The sequence below is a fragment of the Stegostoma tigrinum genome, chromosome 16 (genome assembly GCF_030684315.1).
Source record: "Stegostoma tigrinum isolate sSteTig4 chromosome 16, sSteTig4.hap1, whole genome shotgun sequence".
Lineage (NCBI taxonomy): Eukaryota > Metazoa > Chordata > Chondrichthyes > Orectolobiformes > Stegostomatidae > Stegostoma > Stegostoma tigrinum.
In genome coordinates, this window is record NC_081369.1 from 8,508,893 (window position 1) to 8,532,345 (window position 23,453).

At 44.3% G+C, this 23,453-nt stretch overlaps 1 protein-coding gene across 1 annotated transcript; it reads right to left on the reverse strand.

Annotated features, from left to right (window-relative positions):
• fbxl9 (F-box and leucine rich repeat protein) lies at positions 1-23,252 on the reverse strand. Its single transcript, XM_048546916.2, has 8 exons — positions 22,618-23,252; positions 22,135-22,335; positions 12,639-12,740; positions 9,842-10,822; positions 8,727-8,942; positions 5,182-5,322; positions 3,163-3,380; positions 1-1,472 (listed from the first exon to the last, which is right to left on the reverse strand). Exons 2-8 carry the CDS (start codon positions 22,165-22,167, stop codon positions 1,301-1,303), a joined length of 1,863 nt encoding a protein of 620 aa, XP_048402873.2. The 5' UTR covers positions 22,168-22,335; positions 22,618-23,252; the 3' UTR covers positions 1-1,300.
• Between the last annotated feature and the right edge of the window lie 201 nt (positions 23,253-23,453).

Sequence of the window (23,453 nt, forward strand, 5' to 3'; positions counted from 1 at the left end):
TGTGGGCATGACAGCCCCAACTTAAAGCTCACTGCAACGACACAGTCGAGCTGCTTAAAAATTAAATCCAGTTTCCAATCCAGAACACAATGGAAGCAAACGTTTAGCAAGATTTGAACATTTAAAAAAAAATTCAACCTTAAGTAAACAAAGGGTACAACTTTAGTGCTGAATCCTGTCAACATAGCTGCTGGCAGATTTGTTGTGCAAACACACACAGTAATGAGGCAAATATCAAGCAGTCAGAGGAACTTGCACTCTGACAACTCAGTAGGACGTGAGTTTTAAACAGTACTGGGGTCAGAAGTACCATCCAAAACTCACAAAGCTCGAACACCACCTAAGATATGAATTTAATCTTGGGCATTATTTCCTTTATAAATTGAGCCTTGGCCGAAAGTGAGGCCATGACATTTGCTTCAATCTCGGAGATACCTTTTAGTAAGAACTGCCTGTTACAGCATTGAGTACCTCTGCAGCACAGTCTGTCAACTCTAATTGGCTCTGAATAAAGGACAGGGTAAATATGTACATAGCAAATTGAAGTCAAAAAATCAAGGTGGAGAGAAGTGTGGTAAAAGTTCAGTTTCATCACATGGGAATTCAACATCTGTTCAGTTCCTCTTTGGAGGCTCAATAATGTTTAACAGGACATAGGTCTGTTTTACAAAGAAAAGCTATTACTGAACTTGCTCAAAGAAACACCTGCCCTGGGTTTTCTCTTTGCACTTTCTGCCCCGTTCTCCTGCTGTGCTACAGCCGAGGATAATTGGCAGGGATATGAACCTCGCTGTGCTGGAAACAGTGATGAGTAATGGGGTGTAGCAGCTCTGCTGGGGTCAGGATACAGTAGCTACCTCTGCTGGAAACAGCGTTGGGTGCCAGGCTTAAAGTCTAGCAGGAGGTGCAGCCTGCTAGTCAACTCGCCAATCTTCCAATAAGAATGAAACAATAGCTGAAATTGGATGCTTTCAATTTAGAACATAAAGAATTTCTGATGAGGTAGGAAATGATTGAGAATAAGATAGAAAACAAAATGACAAATGTCCAGTCCCTGACTGCAATATACAACTCCAGGACTAAAGTAAAACAAAACACACTGATTTTCAGACAGAATGCTCCACAGTCACCTTTCTGCGTCTTAACTTCATCAAACCCAAGCAATGCACATTCAAAAAAACTGCAGCAGCACATTAGCTGTGCTGGAAGCTGATTGCTGAATGTTGCGTTAAGCCTGGTTTCAGCTACGCAGGGACTAAGCTGTGTTCTCCAGGTCCATCTCCAACTCAGCTATCCAGTCTCACTCCAAGAGTGAGGAAATGGTCTGCTCCTCCAGATATTTGGCCTTAATGTCGGTGAGCCTGGGGTAAGCTAGCTGAAGTCGCTCGATGTCTCTGATCGTCAGCCCACCACACATGGAAACGTCCAGACTCCTCAGCCACTTACACTCCTGCACGAGGACTTCCAGTGCCCTGGGAAGGTGAAAGTATGATAGAGAGATGACAAACATAAGTGTAAAGTTACATTGAATTTTGCAGCACTGGGGAAGTGATAGCTAACTGGTATTATCACGGGACTAGCTGGTTAATCCGGAGACCCAGGTAATGTTCTGGGGACAGGGGTTCGAATCCCACCACAGCAATTGGTGGATTTTGAATTCAATAAATATCTGGAATTAAGAATCTAATGATGACCATGAGTTCATTGTCAATTGTTGGGAAAACTCATCTGGTTCACTAATGTCCTTTAGGGAAGGAAACTGCCATCCTTACCTGGTGTGGCCTACACATGACTCCAGACCCACAGCAATGTGGTTGACTCTGAACTGCAATTAGGGATGGGAAATAAATGCTGTCTAGCCAGCAACACCCTCATCCTGTTAATGAATAATAAAAAAAGGCAGGTCCATGATAGTGTTGATGGATCCCAGAAAACTTCCTGCAAGATGCACTTCATCCAACTTTAAGAAAATCATTTTCTTAATCTCTTGTGCGCTGAGTGATGCTTCCCTGTATGCTAAATTAAAAAACCAAAAGAACCAAAGAATGCTGTAAATCAGAAACAAAAACAGAAGTTGCTGGAAAAATTCAGGTCTGCCAGGTGGTCTGTGGAAGGAATCAGCCTTAACATTTTGGGTCAGGTGACCCTTCCTCACCTGTTAACTCTGATTTCCTCGCCACAGATTCTGAGCTTTTCCAGCAGTTTCCGTATGCCAGCTGCTTCAGCTATTCCACGTGTTAACATTCTCCCCATTCTCTGGGTAAAGGAAGTTCTCCCAAATTCCTTCCTGGATTTACTCATGATCTTTCTTATACTTAACGATGCCACAGTCTGGATTGCTTCAAAAGGGCAGGTACTACATTCACATTACAGAGTATTCGGCCCAGGGTGCGAGAGAGAGGGGTACGAGATGCCATTCTTCCCTGATGTGAAACGGTGGGTTGCTGCCTGAGAAGCAGCAGTTGGGACCATCACTGGTGTTCGCCTGTGTGGCTTAGTGACGCTGAGGAGAAGTGTAATGGTCAAGACTGCAATCTAGGCTGTTACTGGCTGATTCTGCACAGACTGGGTATTGAACCTGTGAATTTCCTGAGCTACTTACCAAGACAGCAAAATCCTGCTTCAAAAAATGACACCTTATGCGCTCTGGTAGAATGCAAGACTAAGACGTTCGCATTTGCCAGTGCCGTTCTCAGTGGCAGGGTATCCCAGAGTATTTTACAACCAATACGTCTGATGTGTCATCACAGTTGCATTGTAGGAGATGTACCAGCAAAAACTGTACAGTTAGCCCCCACAAATTACAAAGCGCTGATCAGAATTTTGGTGCCAGAAGTTAAGGAATAAATACTGATTAGAACACCTGAGAGAAATCACCTCCTTTGCATACATCTATCAGAGAAGATTAACATTGCTACAGAAGGGCAGTACCTCTCTGACAATGTAGTATTGTACACTGCAAGCATCAGCCTCGAACATATGCTCTAGTCTTTGGACAATGTTCTGACTCAGATGCAAGCAGTGTTAAAAGCAGACCGCTTTGTCCTTTCCAATACATGGCCTTTATATACTAAGTCATCCAGAATGATATAACTGGAGTCAAACCGCACTTCAGGTACAGAAAATGTCTGAGTACTTTACTTTCAAACTATTGTGACTTACTGGCTGGTGATCTTATCACAGCAGGAGATTTCAAGGGTTGTAAGCCTCTTCATGTGGTTTGCAGCAGCTGTCAAGCCTTGGTCAGTCAGTTGGCCACAGTGATTGAGGGAAAGCCATTCTAAGCTACGGCAATGCTCTGCAATTGAGACCACACTCTCGTCTGTTATCTCATGGACCATGCTCAGTGACAAGGTCTTTAGCTCCTGAAAGCGGATTTCCTAAGGAAGCAATTCAAAAGGAAATCATGCTAGGTCAGATTCAATTTCTTCTTCTGGTTAGCGTCAGGGAAATGACAGTGCAGTGGTAATGGTGGTGGACTAGCAAGCTCATGTTCTCGGAAATCCCACCATGGCAAATGGTGAAATTTGAATTCAATAAAATCTCGAATAAACAGCTTGCCTAATTGTAACCATTGTCAAATTCCCATAAAACCCATCTGGTTCAGGTGTGGATCACAATATGCATTTTAATTAAGTCACTCTCTTCACTCCACTGCCAAGAAACGTAAGGATCTGCAGTAATTAAGTACATTGGCCTAAGGATGCCAGTTAGTTACAGATGGAGGTACAAGGTAGCACATATATTCAAAGAGAAGACAAAGGGTAAGAATAGATTATTTTCTGAGAGGTTTAAGTTAATGGCAACATAAATTTGAAGAACTCAGGTTAGAAATCAATGGATTATCTTAATTCTATACAGAATATCAACAAAGCTATATTTAGCATTCTTCCAGTGAAAGTAGAACTGATACAATGGACAGGGATAAGAAATTAAAAGGGTGATTTGGGCATTTTGCTTTCAACTACCAAGCAGAGCTCAGAACCAGAGCCTGTTTATAGTTCTGGGGAAATGTTGGACTTTGATCGCTCTATAATCCCTAATGACATGGAATTCATAGAATTCCTACAGTTTGGAAAGAGGCCATTTGGCCCATTGAATCTGCACAGGCTCTCCGAAGACCCATCCACCTACCCTATTACCGTAACCCCACATTCCCCATAGCTAATCCATGTAGCCTACATGTCCCCGAACACTACGGGGCAATGCAGCATGACCTAATCCACTTAAGCTGCACATATTTGGACTGCGGGAGGAAACGTGCAAACCCCACACAGACAGTGGCCCAAAGATGGAATTGAACCCGGGTTCCCAGCATTGTGAAGCAGCAGTACTAACTATACAATATCACTATACTCTAATGATATAACAAATAATACCAGTATTTGAACGCTCCTATGTATTTCAATCCTATGACTTCCAGGACAAATACCAAACTCTGCACAATATTAAAACTAAAAACATATTACTTTAGCAACATAACAGTGGACTAAACCAACAGACCCATTAGCAAACTGAGTGACTGCTCTATCAATTGACTGCGTCAAGAATGAGTTGGGTCAGTATTTGATTAGAATGAGGACTTTACTGAGAAGTAGCAAGAAGTCCAAATGTAGAGGAGAGTCTGTCATGGATATCTCAGTGAACTGAACTTGTGCTATTGGTGTCACTCTGTATCACAAACCAGCCATCCAGCCAATTGAGCTAACTGATCCTCACAGAGGAAGCGTATAGGCACTTCAAAAGGAAATATTTGTGGGGCTCGGAAATTGATTTCAAGATCAGCTCCAATTAGGCAGTTTTATTTTAAAGAGTCCAAAATTCTGATGGGCTGAATAGCCTTCAATGTTGCAAAATTCCAATACTACATTCATGTTTAATTATTTCACTCACTCTATTCCATTTTACCGGAGCGTGACCTATGAATTACAGCTTCAGCAGTGTTCTGCATGGAGTCAGAGATAATGGGAACTGCAAATGCTGGAGAATCCAAGATAACAAAGTGTGGAGCTGGATAAACACAGCAGGCCAAGCAGCATCTCAGGAGCACAAAAGCTGACGTTTCGGGCCTAGACCCTTCATCAGGTCTAGGCCCGAAACGTCAGCTTTTGTGCTCCTGAGATGCTGCTTGGCCTGCTGTGTTCATCCAGCTCCACACTTTGTTATCTCGGCATGGAGTACCTTGGTTATGCTGGTGTCTGTTAGTTTCGCACATGCAGTCAAACAGAGCTCCTTAAGACACATCAGTGATCTCAGCGAAGCTCCGTCTTTCTCTTTGGAAATCTTCAGTTCAGACTCAGTCATAATCTGGGCCTTTTTGTCCTGAAGTTTGGGAGAAGCAACAAAAAATTTCAGTTAGCAAAATGTCCCACTAAACACTTGCTCATTATCACCCTGGAAAGGAAAATATATATATCGCTTGTTGATCAATAAGTGACATTCAATCATTATATTCGAAAATGTGATTACATAATGTTTGTGACAGGGAAACAGACCATTCAGCCCAACAAGTTTACACCAGTGTTCATTGTGAACATGAGCCATGACCAAACTACCTCAACACACAATGTCAACATAGTCTTTTGTTTCTTCCTCAAGTTCATATCTAGTTTCATCTTATGTGTGCTCCTCTCTTTAAAGACCCCTTCATAGTAGCAAGTTCCACATTCTAAAAACATATTATTTCTAATCTTCAAATCCTATATTGATGCATAACCCTGTAATCCTTAGAAAATTTGCAGCAGAGGACACTGGTCTGTGACAGCCTTAACTCAGGTTTCAACAAGTTTATTGGTGACAGTGCAGTGAGCTACTGGTCACAGTGTGCAATTTATAGAGTTCATTTCAGGCATTTCTAACCACCTCCCCCAATGCTGACAGTTATCACAAACTGTGACAGATTTATTAGTTTTACAGATGCATAGCAGCTGTGCCCAGGAAGACCTGTCATTGCAATTCCCACAGAGACTGACCGCTTACAAAAAACGTTTAAGAATTCCCACAGTGCCAGCAAAAAGAGAACCACTGAACACAATTCTATTTAAAACGTTTACTGTAAAAGAGGACTAAATTCAACATTATTAGGACATAGCTAACAGGCAAAGGGTATTTCAAAGCAAGTGGTAAATTTCATTTTAAATAGTCGATACAAAGATATGCTTCATATAGATATAAGCACTCACATTACTTCCTGGAATATTGCGTACAGTTCTGGTTGCCCCATTACAGGAAGGATGTGGAAGCATTGGAAAAAGTGCAGAGGAGATTTACCAGGATGTTGCCTGGTCTGGAGTGAAGGTCTTATGTGGAAAGGCTGAGGGACTTGAGTCTGTTCTCATTGGAGAGAAGAAAGCTAAGAGGGGATTTAATAGAGACATACAAGATGATCAGAGACTTAGATAGGGTGGACAGTGAGAGTCTTTTTCCTAGGATGATGACGTCGGCTTGTACGAGGGGGCATAGCTACAAATTGAGGGGTGATAGATTTAAGACAGATGTCAGAGGCAGGTTCCTAACTCAGACAGTGGTAAAGGCATGGAACGCCCTGCCTGCCAATGTAGTTAACTCAGCCACATTAGGGGCATTTAAACAGTCCTTGGATAAGCATATGGATGATGATGGGATAGTGTAGGGGGATGGGCTTAGATTAGTTCACAGGTCGGTGCAACATCGAGGGCCGAAGGGCCTGTTCTACGCTGTATTGTTCTATGTTCTATGTTCCCGTTCAAATCCATGACCTCATGCAATCTCATTCTCTTTCCAACATAAGTCAAAATACCTGCAGATGATTAAAACACCAAAAGAACTGTGAGTGCTATAAATTAGGAACAAAAACAAAGTTGCTGTAAAAGCTCAGCATGTCTGGCAGCATCTGTGGAGGAGAAAACATTTCGCGTTCCGGGTCTGGTGACCCTTCCTCACTGCTGATGATTTCTGTGTGTATGCAGAAAATAGGGAGGTGAGTGGGGTAGGGAGTAAACGATAGGATAGAGCCTAAAGAGAGAGAAACACAACTGGACAGACAAAGGAGTTGCTAACGTTCAGGCTGGGAGGGTAAATAGTTGTTAATGGGGAACTGTTAGTGACTAACAACAGGGAGTGTGTAGTGGCAGGCTATGTGGTAACAAGGCCTGGTGTGTGGGGTGGGGTGGCTGGGACATGGGAGAGGTTAAGCCCCAAAATTATTGAACTCAATATTGAGTCCGGAGGGTTGTAGGGTCCCCAAGCGGAAAATGAGGTGTTTCTCCTCCAGCTCGCGCTGGGCTTCACTGGAACACTGCAGCAAGCCAGAGAGAGAGATATTGGCCAGGGATCAAGGTAATGTATTGAAGTGGCAGGCAACAGGTAGTTCAGGGTCTCTTGTGCAAGCAGAATGTAGATGTTCTGCAAAGCGCTCACCAAGTCTACGCTTCGTTTCCCCAATGTAGAGACCACATTGTGAGCAGCGAATGCAGTAGACTAGGTTCTGGGAAGTGCAGGTGAAGTGTTGCTTCACCTGGAAGGTATGTTTGGGCCCTTGGATACTGGGGAGGGAGGGGGTAAATGCACAGGTGTTGCACCTTTGCCAGTTACAGGGGAAGGTGCCGTACGGCTGTGGGGAGGTGTTGGGGGTGAAGGAAGTATGGGCCAGGTGGTCCCCGCAGAAGGCAAACAAGGGAGGGGAGGGGAATATGTCTCTGGTGGCGGCATCTTGCTGAAGGTGGCAGAATGGCATCTGATGATCTTTCTGGATGTGGATGCTGGTGGGATGGTAGGTGAGGATAAAGGGAACTCTATCACTGTTGCGGGAGGGAAGAGAAGGGGTGAGGGCAGAAGTGTGGGAGATGGGTCGGTTGAGGGCCCTGTTGACACAGGCCTTGTTATATTTAGCCTGCCACTACACACCCCCTGTTGTTAGTCACTAACAGTCCCTATTAACAACTACTCACCCTCCCAGCCTGATCGTTAGCAACTTCTTTGTCTGTCCAACTGTCCTTCTCTCACTTATTAAAAGAAATAAGATCCTCAGGGGACTTAACAGAGTGGATACTGAAAGGATGTTTTCTCTTGTGGGAGCATGGGACCCAGGAGAGATGGTTTAAAAATAAGGGGCCTTCCATTTAAGGCTCAGATGGTCATGAAATTTTGGAACTCTCCAGAAGCAGCAGAGACAGTGTCATCAATACCTTTAAGGCTGAGGTAGATAGATTGTTGACAGCGAGGGTGTCAACGTTAGAAACGTGGACAGTAGGAGCAGGAGAAGGCCATGCAATCCCTCAAGCTTGTTCCACCATTCAGTATGATCGTTGCTCGATACCCTAATCCTGCCCTCCCTTGCTACAACATGATCTCTTTAGCCACAAGAGCTATTTCTACCTCTATGAAAACACAACGCTTTGGCCTTAACCACTTTCCGTAGTAGTGAATTCCACAGGCTCACCACTCTCTGAAGAAAAAAATTCTCCTCATCTCAGTCCTAAAAGTTTACCCCTTTCTCCTCAAAATGTGACCCCTCGTTCTGAACTCGCCTTGGAAAGGGAGCATCCTTCCAGCATCGAGGGCACTTGCAGAGTCAGAAATGAAGGGTCAAGTGGACGTGTTTTAGATTAACATCCAAGGGACAACCACTAGCCTCCACTCACTGGCCAGGGTTGCTGGCTTGAACTCGGAATCGATCAAAGCAACGTGAGAGTAGCGGCTCTCACATCAAGGGGTCACGGTAGGGTCACAGGTAACGAAAAGCAAACCTTCTTGCCAAGATGACAGTTGTCATTGGCTGTGCTCATTCCAAGCAGTCCCCTGTCTGTGATCTCTTTACACCAGCCAAGCCGTAGCACTGTCAGGCCCGTCAGGTAGTTGACGATAACAGAGACGCTGAAATCAGTGATGTACACACAGGAGGTGAGGTCCAATTCCCGCAGGCTGTCACACAGGATCACCCCCATTGAGAAAACACAGCTGTCCTACGAAATTTAACCAAACACTTGAGTGAGTACCACCCTAAAAGTAGTCCCACTGAGAGGACAATGAGATTCACAGTCACTGCTGCAAATTTTGGCACTTGATTAGCGTCTACGCTGACCATTTCAATCATAGTTTCTTTTAAATCATAGAATCCCTGCAGTGTGGAAGCAGGCCATTTGGCCCATCAATTCCACACCAACCCTGTGAACAGCATTGCACCCAGACCCACCTCCATATCCTAGCCCTGTAATCCTGCATTTTCCACGACTAACCCACCCAGCCTGCACATCCCCGGACACTATGGGGCAATCTACCATAGCCAATCCACCCAAACCTGCACAGATTCAGGCTGTGGGAGGAAACGAGAGCACCTGGAGGAAACCCACACAGACACAGGGAGAATGGGCAAACTCCACAAATAGACAGTCGCCCGAGGGTGGAACTGAACTCAGGTCCCTGGCGATATGAGGCAATAGTGCTAACCACCGAGTCACGGTACACCTCATTCGTTATTTCAATGTCACTGGCCTGGGAACTGGAAGAGAAGAGAAAGAAGAGTCCAACTTTGGGCAAACGCACTCTTTCATTCATCCCTGTTGGGTGAAAATCCTGGAATTCCCTACTCTGCAGTATCACCACAAAGGCAACGCAGCAGGGCGACTATGATTGCTGACAAGCCTTCAGAAGGAGGTGAGGCATTAGAGAGATGCACTCCTTCCTTAATTCCAGTGGAATTGGACATCTAACATTTAATTTTAAAAAAGGGCTGAAATCTCATGGCAAAACGAGCTCTTGCACACAGATTTCTCCCCCTTTCTTGCCCCAATTAACGCCCAAGCCGGTTGAAAATTCAGGGATGTTACTATGTGTTCAGTACAGTGCAGGCGGAGTGACTTACTTTCACCATGGTGCAGCAGCTAAAGTTGAGACTCAGTAGAGTCGGCGTGGCATATGGCAAGGCCAGTCTATTGACGAGCTCAAGGCCACTGACCTGGTAGCACTCAGACAAGTCGAGAGCTTGCAGGGTGGGGATGGAGGACAGGTTCTTCAACCCACGGTCCGTCATGAGCCGGATCTTGCCCAGGGAGAGGCGTTCCAGGAACTGCAGGTTGGCCACCGCCAAAACGGACTTGTCCGTCAGCTCAGCGCAACCGGTGAGGTCCAGGCTGGTGAGGTTCGGCTGGCAAGAGCAGATGGCACAGACAGCGTCGTCTGTCAAATCCTTGCAGTGTTGAAGCACCAGGCCTTCCAGCTGAAGCCCAGGCACCTGGACTACTGACTGTATTGCTTCACTCGTGATACTGGTGTGGCTGAAATTTAACCACTTCAGCGTGGCTGCCTGCCTGTCCATAAAGCAGAGGATGTTGGTCAGTGATAGCGTAGGAGCAGGATTGCACGTTTTCACTCCTCGGTAGGGATCCAACTCAAAGACAATGGGGCAGCCAGCCAGAGCTAGCTTTCTGAGTTTGGGCATGCAGTCAGTAAGTCGATTGAAGGTCAGGTCGGAGAGGTACCGCAGGTTGGAGAGATTCAGCTCCCGGAGATCAACCAGGGCTTCTGCTGTTCTAGCTTTGCTCTCTTCGTTTGCCATCAAGGTGCCAGGCTTGAAAAGGCAGTTGCAGCAGCTGATATCAAGCCCCCACAGGCTGCGGCAGGACTGGACCAAATCCATGAAGGAGCTCTCGGTGATGTTGCTATCCCGCAGCAAGAGGCTCTTCAGGTGGGGGGCCAGGTGGAGAGCTATGTTCTGGATGACCATTCGTGAGGTAGGTGAGCTATCGAGGTTGCTCAGAGCCACACAGAGACTCTGTCTCCGCCGCAAGTGTCTGACAAACTCGAGAGAATCGTACGTTCCTTGGAGACGATAGAAAGCATTTTTCTACACAAGAAAGTCAACATTGGTTAGATAGTGACATTCCGAGATCTTTGATGAGATCTATGGCTTCTAATACAAGCAGTACTCCAAACTAGGTAATATCAGGTGATTTAGTTTCAATGAAGGAAGACAAACCTCTCCATTTCTCTGTTCATCTAAGGGGAGTGGGTGTAGCTGGCTGGGCCAGCATTTCTTGTCCATACCGAGTTGAACTACTTTCTTGAACTGCTGCAGTCTATTTGACCTAGCAGCCTTCAGAAAGGCACTCAGTCCCCACTTCGAAGGAAATTCTACAATACCATAAGGGAGGGAGATCTAGGACAACAATGAAGGAATGTCGATATATTTCCAAGTCAGGTCAGTAAGTGCATTAGAAAGGAACTCACAGGAGTTGGCGATAATGGGAACTGCAGATGCTGGAGAATCCAAGATAATAAAGTGTGGAGCTGGATGAACACAGCAGGCCAAGCAGCATCTCAGGAGCATAAAAGCTGATGTTTCGGGCCCCGAAACGTCAGCTTTTGTGCTCCTGAGATGCTGCTTGGCCTGCTGTGTTCATCCAGCTCCACACTTTACTATCACAGGAGATGGTGTTCCCATGTATTTCCTGCCCTTGCTCTTCTAGATGGAAGTATTGTGGGTTTGGAAAGTGCTATCTGAGGAGCCTCGACTGATTTCTGCAGTGCATCTTCTAGATGGTAGACACTGCTGCTACTGAGCATCTGTGGTGGAAGGAGAGGGTATTTGTGGATAAGGTGCCAATCAAGCGGCTGCTTTGTCCTGGACGGTGTCAAGCTTCTTGAGTGTTGTTGGAGCTGCACCCATCCAGGCAAGTGGGGAGTATTCCATCACACTCCTGACTTATGCCTTGTAGATAGTGGCTAGGATTTGAGGAGTCAAGGAATGAGTTACTCATTGCACAATTTCTAGGCTCTGACCTGCTCTTGTAGCAACAATATTTATATGGGAAGTCCAGGTCAGTTTCTGGTCAATGGTAACCCCCAGGATGTTGATAAGGGGGGATTCAATGATGGTGGAACCATTTAATATCATGGGGCAAAGGTAAGATTCTGTCTTATTGGTGATGGTCACCATCTGGTCCTTGTAAGCATCTATAAATAGAGAAGATGCCCTTCCCCCACCCTTTTTGACAGTGCATTGTCCATAAAGGGGGCTCCTAGTGACAATGACCGCTCACATGGCTCTGATTCGCACCATCACCCTTCCCACCATCTCTCAACATAGTCCCACACACCCATCCTAATCATGATCATTTACATAATATACACCAAATGAAATTTAAGATTTCTAACACTCTTGAGAACTGCCCACTGGAGTCCCTTCACTTTTGACTACAATCCCTTAGTCTAGTTAAATCCTCGGTCTCGCTCCCAGTTTGACATCCACTGAGAGTCCTCCTCAATATTACAGGACTTCTTCCTGTCAGTGAGGAGTTGCTTCTGGGGTGGGTATTAGTGTTGAGTTATCTGATCCATTGGTGAGGCAGCAGCGTTTCAATTGTCTGTTACATTGTACCTGAAACTGGAAATGGAAGAAGGAAACACAACAACGCTTCAGATAGCATTCCTGATCCAACTTGCTAATTAAAAACACTTCCTGGAAACTGCAGACAAGTGGGGAGATCAGACCAATAAAAGATCAGGCTCGGACGGGAAACTACCTTTTGCATCTCACATCCCATCAAGGTTAATTTGGATAGAAATCCGTATCTAGCTGTAACCTAGAAAGAGTCCGTGCCTTCAGGACGAACATTCAAAATGTAAAGTATATCAACTTTTTGTTTTGAAAGGAGTGTTACCTGGAGACTTTGGTCCAGAGAGGCAGTGTACCAAGCTTTGCTCACCAAGGATGCTTCCTTCCTGTCAGACATAGATAGAAAGTGCAAGATGTAGGAGATCACCTGTTAATAAAACAGCAATAGAGATTGGTGCTGTTACAGAAAACTTTAGATTGAGTTAAAAACTATTTGCTGAATAAGTTTTCAATCTTGAAGAGGGAGAACTTGGGGCCGTCATTTTCAGTCCAATGCCATGTCCAACCAATATGATTGGTGTGTCCTTGTGTAATTATATAAATAATTACATAATTGTGATTACATAAATGCCCAGAATGTCCACGTGGCAAACCCATTTACTTTACGTTAATTCCTTCATGGGATATGGGCATTGATTTGTTACCCATCCCCTATTATCCTTGAGAAGGAGATGATGGGATGCCTCTTAAATCACTCCACTCACGCAACGTAGACAGTTTGCAGATTTTGCCCCAGCAACAGTGAAGGATCAGCAATTGTTCCAAGTCAGGATGATGTTTGCCTGTAGAGGAATGCACAGGCAGTGGTAGAGGTCATGCTTTGGAAATCGGTTATCAAACCAGGCTTGGCAAGTTGCAACAGTGTGTTTTGTGGATGGTATACACTGTGGCTACTATACGTTGGTAGTGGAGATGGGAAATGAATATTCCAGGCAGTGAACATGGCCAGGTTTACCCTGAATGGCATTGAATTTCTTGAGTGTTGCTGGAGCTGCACTCATGCAGGCAAATGGACGGTATTTCATCGTTTCTAGAAATCTGATTGGGTAGATACTATCACGGAGCACCCAAACCATACAGGTCCTTGATTATACTCTTGTGAAATGTGGAGTGAACTGATCAACTGGGCTGGGAATGGAGGAGGGGTGGGGGGGGGGGGGGGGGGGGGGGGCGGCGGTAGAAGGGAAGAGATTCTCCGGCTATCCACTGCCCTGCCAATTACCATTTATTTCTCTCTGCCTGTCCAAATGAATCCAGTCCTGATCCTAACACAGTCCCACTTCTAAGAAACACAGCTATGTCGATACCTGTGTAAATGTGGAAAAATGCCAAAAATCATAAAACTGAAAGAAATTTCTTCTTAGCCCTGGTTCTTTACTGAAAGATTTCCACGAGAAACAGATGATTCTTCTCCCTCTCCCTCCTCACAGACTCTTAGTTACATCCTCGTGCAACTTGATTCGTCCATTTTACTGAATACAATTCGAAAAGGAAAAAACATTGCAGGGCTGCGGAGATAGATGGGGGCGACTCCCATTCTCCTGCTTTTCCCCCGTACCTCTGCAAGTCTTTTCCCTTCAGGTAATTATCCAATTCTCTGTTGAATGAATCTGCTTCCACCACGCTCTCTGGCAGGGTGTTCCAGATCCTACACACTCACGGCATTAAAAAAATGTTTCTTTTGCCAGTCACCCTAATTCTACATTGACTCGTTCTCAATCCATCTAGCAATGGGAACTGTTTCTCTGTCCAGATTCCCTCCTGATTTCAAGCATCTCCTCCTTATCTCATCTTCTAGAAGGGCAGCAGCCCCAGCTTCTCCAATCTTCATACAAACACTTCACACTTCTATTTTAAATTCATTAATGACTTGAAATCAAATTCTATCTGCCACTCTTCTGCCCATTCCAGTATCTCTGCCCTCATGCAGTCTATCACTGTACTCCTCCCAAATCACAATAGTTTGATGTTTTGTGACAGCTGCACATCTTGAAATTGTGCCCTGCACATTCAAGTCTTGGTCATTAGTATAGTTAAAGTATAGCTGGGGCTTGGTGTGGTTCCATCCCATGAAAGCTCCACCAGTCCGAGAAACTACCATACAATACAGTTTCCTGTCATTCAGACAACCTCATTCCATGCTGCCACTGTCCCATTTATTCAATGGGCTTTAACCTAATAATTCCCCATCTCCAGTGTTTCAGACTGATTCTACGGACAAGGCTGCAATGTCGACATTGCTTCGATCTGGGAAGCGGGAGTGAAGAATAAATCAAGTCAAAACAAAACTTCTGGAGCATTTAGACTGCTGGTTCAATTTTGTGTCTCATGTTTGGCAAGAGGGTAAACACTTCATTAATATTCCAATTGTTTTTGGAGTAGCTTTTAAGCTACTAGCTGTCAAATAAATTCATAAAATAGACAAGTAAATAGATACGATTGTATCCATTTACTTCTGCAGTATACAAGACTTGGCTAGAGCTCCGTGGAACAAAGAAAATAATCATGAAATTTCCACAAAACTCCAGTGCAAACTGGAGCAAGCTGAACATTATCCTTTATGCGGTAGATTATTGTTGACTGAGTTAAAGTCTCCATACTTTCAGACAAATTACCCAATTTGAACAGGAAAGGCTGAGGAACACTTCTCCAAACTTGCCCTAAGGAAAGCAAATTTAAATGTGTCTGAAACTGAAAAGGAATTGCCAGTACTTATACAGAATAGCTTCTTCCTGCCCTACATACTTGATTAGGTATATTTTACAGCTATGTGTGGCACAAAAATGGTGGGCATACTACAATTCCTAAGCCTGACATGTTGTAACTGAAGTACAGCAGCCCGTACTCGGATACATCACTAACAATACTTCGTTTCAGTCATATCCCACCAACACACCTAGACCCTAGCCCGAAACATCAGCTTTTGTGCTCCTGAGATGCTGCTTGGCCTGCTGTGTTCATCCAGCCTCACACTTTGTTATCTTGGATTCTCCAGCATCTGCAGTTCCCATTATCACTAACACAACCTTTCTTGCCTGTTTCATTGCTACGATGATGGATATTTTTCCTCTGAACCTCTTTCAGTTGCTGCTCACCGCTCAAAATTCATAGTCTTTTTCAACTATTTCATGGTTATTGATGTCATCGATAAAGCCTACGTTTATTTCTCCTGCCTAATTGGCATGGAGAAGGTGGTAGGCTGAGAAGTTTTAGGTTTACCTGGAGTGGGCTGACCCACAGTACTGTAAAGGAGGGAGTTCTAGAATTGTGACCATTAACAATGAAGGCACAGTGATTTGGCTCCAAGTCAGGATGGTGTGTGACCTGGAGGGAAACTTGCAAGTGACAGTGTATTCTCATCCTTCTAGATGGTAGAAGTCAAGAGTTTGGAAGGTACTGACAATGGCTGTTTAGCACAATTCCATGCTGCATCTTGTAAATGGTACAGACCAGAGCCGGTAATGGGAAGGGTGAATTTTCTGATGGTATCCTGTGCACTCTTCCTTGTCTGTGCATGGTCACTGTGCAGAATCCAACCTTCACGTCAAGCCTATGTAGATATGTAGGACTCACCTTCCTCACTGTTCCTCCTCAGATTAAAAACTACCCAAACGAGTGTGAAACAGCATTGGCTTTTCCAGTTATAGCAAAGATTTTTGCACTTGGGTGGGGGAGTCCACAGTATAATGGAAAAGCCAATGGAAGAGGAATCCAGAGCCCAGATCAATGATCTAGGGATGCAGGTTCACCATATCAGCTGTTGGAATTTAAAGATATCTTCAATAAATCCCAGTAATGGTCACTGGTCGGTGTAAAAACCCACCTGGTTTAGGGAAGGAAATCTGCTGCCCCTGCAATGTGTAACTCCTAACTATCCTTGGGACTGGCGAAGCAAGGCACCCAGTTGCAATGAAGTCGCAGACATTGATAGCTGCGTCGTTAGAAATAGCAACTTAGAGTCATACAAATGTACAGCACAGGGAAAGACCCTTTGGTTCAACTCATTCATGCCGACGAATAGCCTAAACTGATCTAGTCCCATTTGCCAGCATTTGGTCCAAATCCCTCTAAACTCTTCCTATTCTTGTACCCATCCAGTTGCCTTTTAAATGTTGTAACTGTACCAGCCTCCAACACTCCCTCAAGCAGCTCATTCCATATACGCACCACGCTCTGCATGAAAAAGTTGCCCCTTAAGTCCCTTTAAAACCTTCCCCTCTGACTTTAAATCTACACCTGCTGTTTTTGGACTCCCCCACCCCGGGAAAAGACCTTGGCTATTCAGCTTATCCATGATTTTATAAACACCTAGAAGGTCACAGACCTCCAGTCCAAAAAGCAACCCTCCACTATTAACCTCTGTCTCCTACCTTACCTGACCTTGTCTTTTTGAAGTGCAGTGCCAAATATGGACAATCACTCAGTTACTTAGAACTTAGAACATAGAACATAGAACAGTACAGCACAGAACAGGCCCTTCAGCCCACAATGTTGTGCCAACCTTTGAGTGTTCAAACAACAATGTAATTTGTTTTAGTGTGGTTGACTGAGGGTTGTCAGGAGAAAGCAGCATCAGATTTAGTGTCTGTGTACACACACACAGCATAGATATTTGGCAACGATCGACCAGGTTTATGGATCAAAGCAGGTCTGCACCTACAAACTGGGCAACTGGTAAGGCTTGAGAAACATCAGGAGTTTCAAATGTTTGAAAGATTTCATCGCAAAACAAGTGTAGATACAATATACAGCAGAGCATCAATCAAGGCTGTGTTCCACCACATTTATTCTATAGTTTATCAAGACAGCAGCATTGGATAGGCACGTTTCGGAAGAATGGCATGAAGAAGCTGACAGAAACCAGGGTTTCACAGCAACATTCAAGCCCTTCCCCCCAAAAAAAGGGTGCTGATTGTGTAGACATGGTCAAATTCCAGTAGCACATAACAAACGCATTCATATGTAGCAGCTCGACTTACACGTGGGAAACAGCCAAGTGAATAAATCCAGTGAGGAGTTTCCAGGTGAGCAGGGAGGGTGACAGTTCACAAAAGAAAGACTTGAGTAATTCAGACAAAAGGTGCCACGTAGTGTAGATTTTATTACACATTTTACATCAGTCATGCTCTTACAAAGATGAAACCAATGCAAGTCATTAACAAAGACAAAATTTTAAAAATCTACTGAACTTGTATCAAGGTTAAAGATGAGAGAACTTCGGGTTTCTTTTGGACTACTCCATGAAGCCAACCACAACAAATTTTTGTAATAATTATGATTCAGAGCAGGAGGTTGGCTTTCCAAAACATTAGGACAGTAGCAAACACTATCACGTGATTTAGATTTTATTATTAGTCCCAGGGTTTGGTAGAGCCACTTATCACGAGGTGGTAGTCAGTCAATCCTGCCTTGAATGGTGACTGTTCTGACAGTGATAGAAATCCCACAATACATGCCTGATTTCCAGGCCTAGTGTCCTAGGCCCAACTATCTTCAGCTGCTTCTTCAATGACCTTCCCCATCACAAGGTTAGGAGTGGTGGTGTTCACCAATGATTGTTCAGCACCATTCATGACTCCTCAGATACAGAAGTTGTACATGTTCAAATGAAACAAGATCCGGACAATATCCAGACTTGGGCTGACAAGTGTTAAGTCACATTCACACCACACAAATGCCTGGCAATGTCTACCTACAATAAGAAACCATCTAAGAACCACCCCTTGACATTCAGCGGTATTTTCATCGCTGAATCCCCCACTATCAACATCCTGGGGGTTACCATTGACCAGAAACTCAACTGGACTCGTCACATGAAAACAGTGGCTACAAAAGCAGCTCTGAGGCTAGGAATACTGCGGCCAGCAACAAAGCCTGTCCACCACCTACAAGGCACAAGTCAGGTGTGTGATGGAATACTCCTCACTTGCATGAATGGGTGCAGCGGTAACAACACACAAAAAGTTTGACACCGTCCAGGACAAAGCAGCCCGCTTGATTGACACCACATCCACAAGGATCCACTCCCCCCACCAGAAATGCTCGGTAGCAGCAGTGTGTACCATCTACAAGATGCGCTGCAGAAATTCACTAAAGGTTCTTAGATAGCACTTTCCAAACCCATGAGCACTTCCATCTAGAAGGACAAGGGAGCAGATACACGGGAACACCGCTGCCCTCAAATTCCCCTCCAAGCCATTCGCCATTCCTTCACTGTTGCTGGGTCAAAATCCTGGAATTCCCTCCCTTAAGGCACTGTGGGTCAAACTTATAGCAGGTGGACTGCAGCAGTTCAAGATGGCAGCTCACCACCACCTTCTCAAAGGCAACCAGGGGTGGGCAATAAGAAAATGTTGGCCCAGTCAGCGATGCCCACATCCTACAAGTGAATTTAAAAAACTGACCCACTGCAGACCCACTAACATGGGTTGTGCACCACTAATACAACACAAGTAGACCTCATGCCCCTATGATAGGGAACAATGGTTGCCTATCAATAACATCACTGGACGAAGAATCCAGAGACCCAGGATTATGTTCTGGGAACATGGGTTCAAATTTCACTGTGCCAGCTGGCCAATTGGAGATGGTCAATAAATGTTGGCTTGACAGTAGGATTCCTTTTAACTTTATTTTTTTCTGCATGGACCTCTGAGGTCGATAACTTCCATAGCCAGAATTCGATGCTGCAATCTCCGTTGGCACACCAAACACCGTGCACATATACCATTACAGCAGCTGCATGCAGCACAGAGGGAATGTTGTTTGCCAGTGATGCCCAGATCCAATGGAAGACAAAACATCTGGAGTGTTCCTTTCTCCATCCAGTGGTCATCTTCCCCTTTTTAGTTTGCCCGTAGGATTCTGAAGATAAGTTCCTTCCAATCTGGACCCCAGATGAGAAAATACTCCAATGCTAGATCCACACCCAATTGATCTGCATCTTGTCCAGATGCTGAAAATGATTGGTACTTTTGCGGCTGTTTCTTCTCCACTTTGGCTCTTGAACTAGAGATTCCCTTGACGCGGTGGGGTTATCACATCCTTTTCAGGAAGGCGTTGAGGGTGTACTTGAAGTATTTCTTCTGCCCTTCTGATAACTGCTTACCATAACAAAGCTCAGTGGAGATCTCATGTCAGACATGGGGACTATGTGGTCTACCTCATACTGCTGATTAACAATAATTGGTGCCTCGATGCTGGAAGGGCTGGTCAGAGAGAGGACAGTAACATTGGACAGCCTATCCATCCTGTGTCTAAGAACGTAATGGCAAGACTCACAGAACGCAACCAACAATTCCATCTTCTGCATAAACACTGAGTGTATCAGCAGCTGATTCCTCAAATTGGCACAGACAGCAAACTAAGTTCAATAAAACAGGAAAAAAAGCATAAAATGATAAATTATATAGGTCCATTCTTTTGGTCACAGACACCAGCAAATACTTGGTCATAGGGGATTATAAATTCCATTCACTTCAAAGTTCAAAATGCTTTTGCACTAAAATAGTTTCTTAGAATAAACAAGCATTGTTACACCCTTACCGTTCAGGGAGTTTATCTAGCGAACAGTAAGCTGCACAGACCAAGATGATCTTGGGATAATTTCTTGTATGGTTGTGGTTAGGTGAGTGCTATTGATACTTCAGAGTTCTGAAGAGCCAGGAATCCTGCTGTGCATCATTACCAGGTGGAATGCACATACCGATGATGAGAAAGCACCAGATTGGTAGCTGAATCTTTTGCAAAATACACTACAGATGCCAAATATGGATCAGTTAGTGGCATTCTGTGTGGAGTTTACACATTCTCCCCGTTTCTGCATGGGTTTCCAGCAGGTGCTGAGGTTTCTCCCACAGTCTAAAGATGTGCAAGTTACGTGGATTGGCCATGCTAAGTTCTCCGTGGTATTCAGGGAAGTGTAGGTTAGTTGCATTAGATGGGATGTCCTTCAGAGGGTCGGTATGGACTCGTTGGGCCAAATGGCCTGTTTCCACACTATAGGGATTCAACAGGTTCTATGGATTCCCACCTCCCAGACTGACATGGGTTCAGATGTCACAGTGCAACTTTGGCACTAAATCCAGGCTGCTGCTTTGGTACAGCACTGAGGGCCTATTGCACTTTCAGAGGTGCTGTTTGAAAGAGGCGTTTTACATCTCCCCTCTCAGACTGCACTACACTAATGTGAGAAGTAGCTGGAAGGTTGCCTAAAAACTATTCTGCCATTCGCTGTCACCCTAGACAAATTTTGTTTCTTTACGACAACCTTGCAAACCTTGAAAACTTATATCATTTAATCTGTCCTGCCCTACATCTTATCCAGATCTCAAACTTCTGTTGTTCCCCTCGCCATTCACTTGATGAAAACATTTTTATCTTCTTTCAGTTCGAAAGAAAGGTCCTTTCTTTTCATTAATGGTGAAGAGGCATTGAGTATTTTGAACATTTTCTGATTTCATTTCACGAAATCTTACTAGTTTATTGCATAATTGGCTGCATCATCTGGTACAATACAACAGTGATACCCTTTAAAAAGTATATGGGGATATTCTGAGGTTGTGAAAGCTGCTAAGGACATTCAAGTTCACTTTTCCTACCATCAGCACACATACATGAACAACGATGCTTGGAGCAAGGGAAGATTAGCCAGAAACACCTCTTTAAAAGAAACAGTGGGAGAGTAGGAACTGGGAAACCTTATTCCCCCTTTATCTGCAAACAAACCTGTGTCACTTGACTCATATAAATGCCTGTGCCATGAATTGCACCAAGTTTTTCAAAGATGTGTCCTTTCAAAATAAAAAGGAACCCCCAAGACAAGAGATCACAACCCCACCATTTTAGATTCAGAGTCATACAGCATCGAAACAGACACTTCAGTCCAACTCATCCATGCGGAACATAATCCTTAAATAAACATCCCACCTGCCTGCATTTGGTCCATATCCCTCCAAACCTTTCCTATTCATGTACTTATCCAAACGTCTTTTAAATGTAGTAACTACACCTGCATCCCCCAAGTCCTAGACTTCAGAAGCAACAAGAAGCCTTTATCTCTCAACCTAACCCAACAGGTTCCTTTAATCTCTTGAAATTTTCAATTAAAACACTCCTCCCACTTGGTACATCACTCACTCTACTGCATTAAAACAGTTCAATTTAAAACCGGGTGCAGGAGCTGTGAAGTCCCCAGCCTTTATAAACAAAGAGGCATGCTTCTACCCGGTAAGGTTGTTTGTGGCACAAATCAAAACCTGTTCCATTTTGATGATAAACTGTAAAGTACACAGGACTTCCTCGCCTTATGCTATCATCGATGGAAAATTGAAACGCGAAAGTAAGATTTTTAGTTTGCCTGCAGTAATCTTTTGGTTACCGGCCTGTGGAAACAGCTGTTTACTAACTGACAAATGCTTCGATAAACCAACAGAAGTATGGGTTCAGCAAAGAAACTAGTACTTTTAAATCTTAAAACTTTACATTTGTTCAAAATCTTTTCCCAGAACAAAAATAACTAGTATGCCTTCATGGATCACAGATTTGAAAACAAAAATGAGAATTTTAAATCGACGTGTTGCCCAGCTCAGGAACTAATTCGGATCAACAAGGGAAAGGGTTGTGGATGAACACAACTTGTTTGACATTATGCAGAACTTTGGAGGAGCTCACTACGCGAGGCATTAGAAAAATCACGCCTTGAATTAATGACATAAAGCTGAAAGACACATCCAACTAAAAGCACAATTAAATTGTTGTACCTCCACAGGTAAATTTGGCGCTTCTTTCTCCATTTGATTGTACAATCTCACAGCATTTGGTTCTAAGTTGTGTCGGCCTTCCTTTGTATAAAATACAGCCAGTCTCCAGTTGAACGGCTAGTAGTACTAACCCTGGCCTGTGCAGCTTCTGAATGACTCCTCCTGTCTTGCAAGATTTGCTTATGTATTGGTCTCAGTACACTAGAGAAAGAGAGTTTTTTTTTAAAAAAAAAAGACATGTTTAAAGCAGCGTAGCATGCTAGTTTTTAATTAACTGTATCAGGTTGTTCCCATGCTTGTCACCACATCATTGAACTAAACTTCGTCCACGTGTTAAAACAGCTCAACAAGACAAGCCTCGAAACATTATCTACATTTGCCCAGTTCTATACTGTTCAGATGAATATAATGTGGAAAATGCACACATTCAGCACTGAATTTTTAGGATCAGCGGTGTTTACTGGAAAGCAAACTTGGACGCACTTCCCTATTCTGTTGACAGCGACAGTGGGTGCGTCCTTCTGCATTATCTTCATTTCCTCACAATCTGCACAAGCTTCCATCAGTCACATATTCTTCTCTGCACACCTGGGTGAGGTTTAACCCTCTCCAATTTCCAACCATGCATCTTACTGTGAGAAATGGGCCTCTTGCATTACAACAACTTTGTACTCCTTGTGTAATTTGAACCCCTATGTTCACAGCACACCCCAGCATCCTGTCACTGTCTGTTGTGGTGGCAGTAACTTGTTTTTGGCCAGGGAATTATCTTCATTGCTTCATTCACTTTCATATTATCCCTTCTCATCAACCTGTTCACCTCTTCTTGATTGTTTTATTATTCTCCTCTTCCCTCAGACTATAAAAGCTGCAGCTTCAAAATGGATGTTTTCCTCTCTCTCAATGAGCATCTTGACTTTCTGCCATTTAGAAGGGAGACATTGACCTTGCTGTGCCCTGATTCTTGACAGTCACAACATCCTTGACCTTCCCCCTCACTCTGTTTCAATACTACCCTGCTCCTGACTCACTCCCTATCCAGATCTATTTCACTCTTGCCTATTTCGCCATTCCTCCTGACCACCACTTAACAACTGCAGCACCTCACTCTCCTCCCCAGCCACTTAGTGTAACCATGGTAATGCACTCACATGGGAAAGGCGGTCCTGCCGCTCTGCACACCGGGAACTGCAGCCCCATCACGTCTGCGCACATCGGAGAAAGTGGGACGAGCACGGCCATGTTAGTACTGGAGCGCATGTGTACAATGATCCAGGTAAAGGAACGGGTAGCCATGTTGGACATGGAGGATTATATCT

Excerpts from the sequence above, each read along its gene's own strand:
- fbxl9 (XM_048546916.2), bottom strand. The coding sequence starts at position 22,167 with ATGGAGAAAGAAGCGCCAAATTTACCTGTGGAG. Across the intron at positions 5,323-8,726 it reads ACTGTCATCTTGGCAAGAAG|GACAAAAAGGCCCAGATTAT; the intron begins GTTTGCTTTTCG and ends CCCAAACTTCAG. Across the intron at positions 3,381-5,181 it reads CAGACACCAGCATAACCAAG|GAAATCCGCTTTCAGGAGCT; the intron begins GTACTCCATGCC and ends TTGCTTCCTTAG.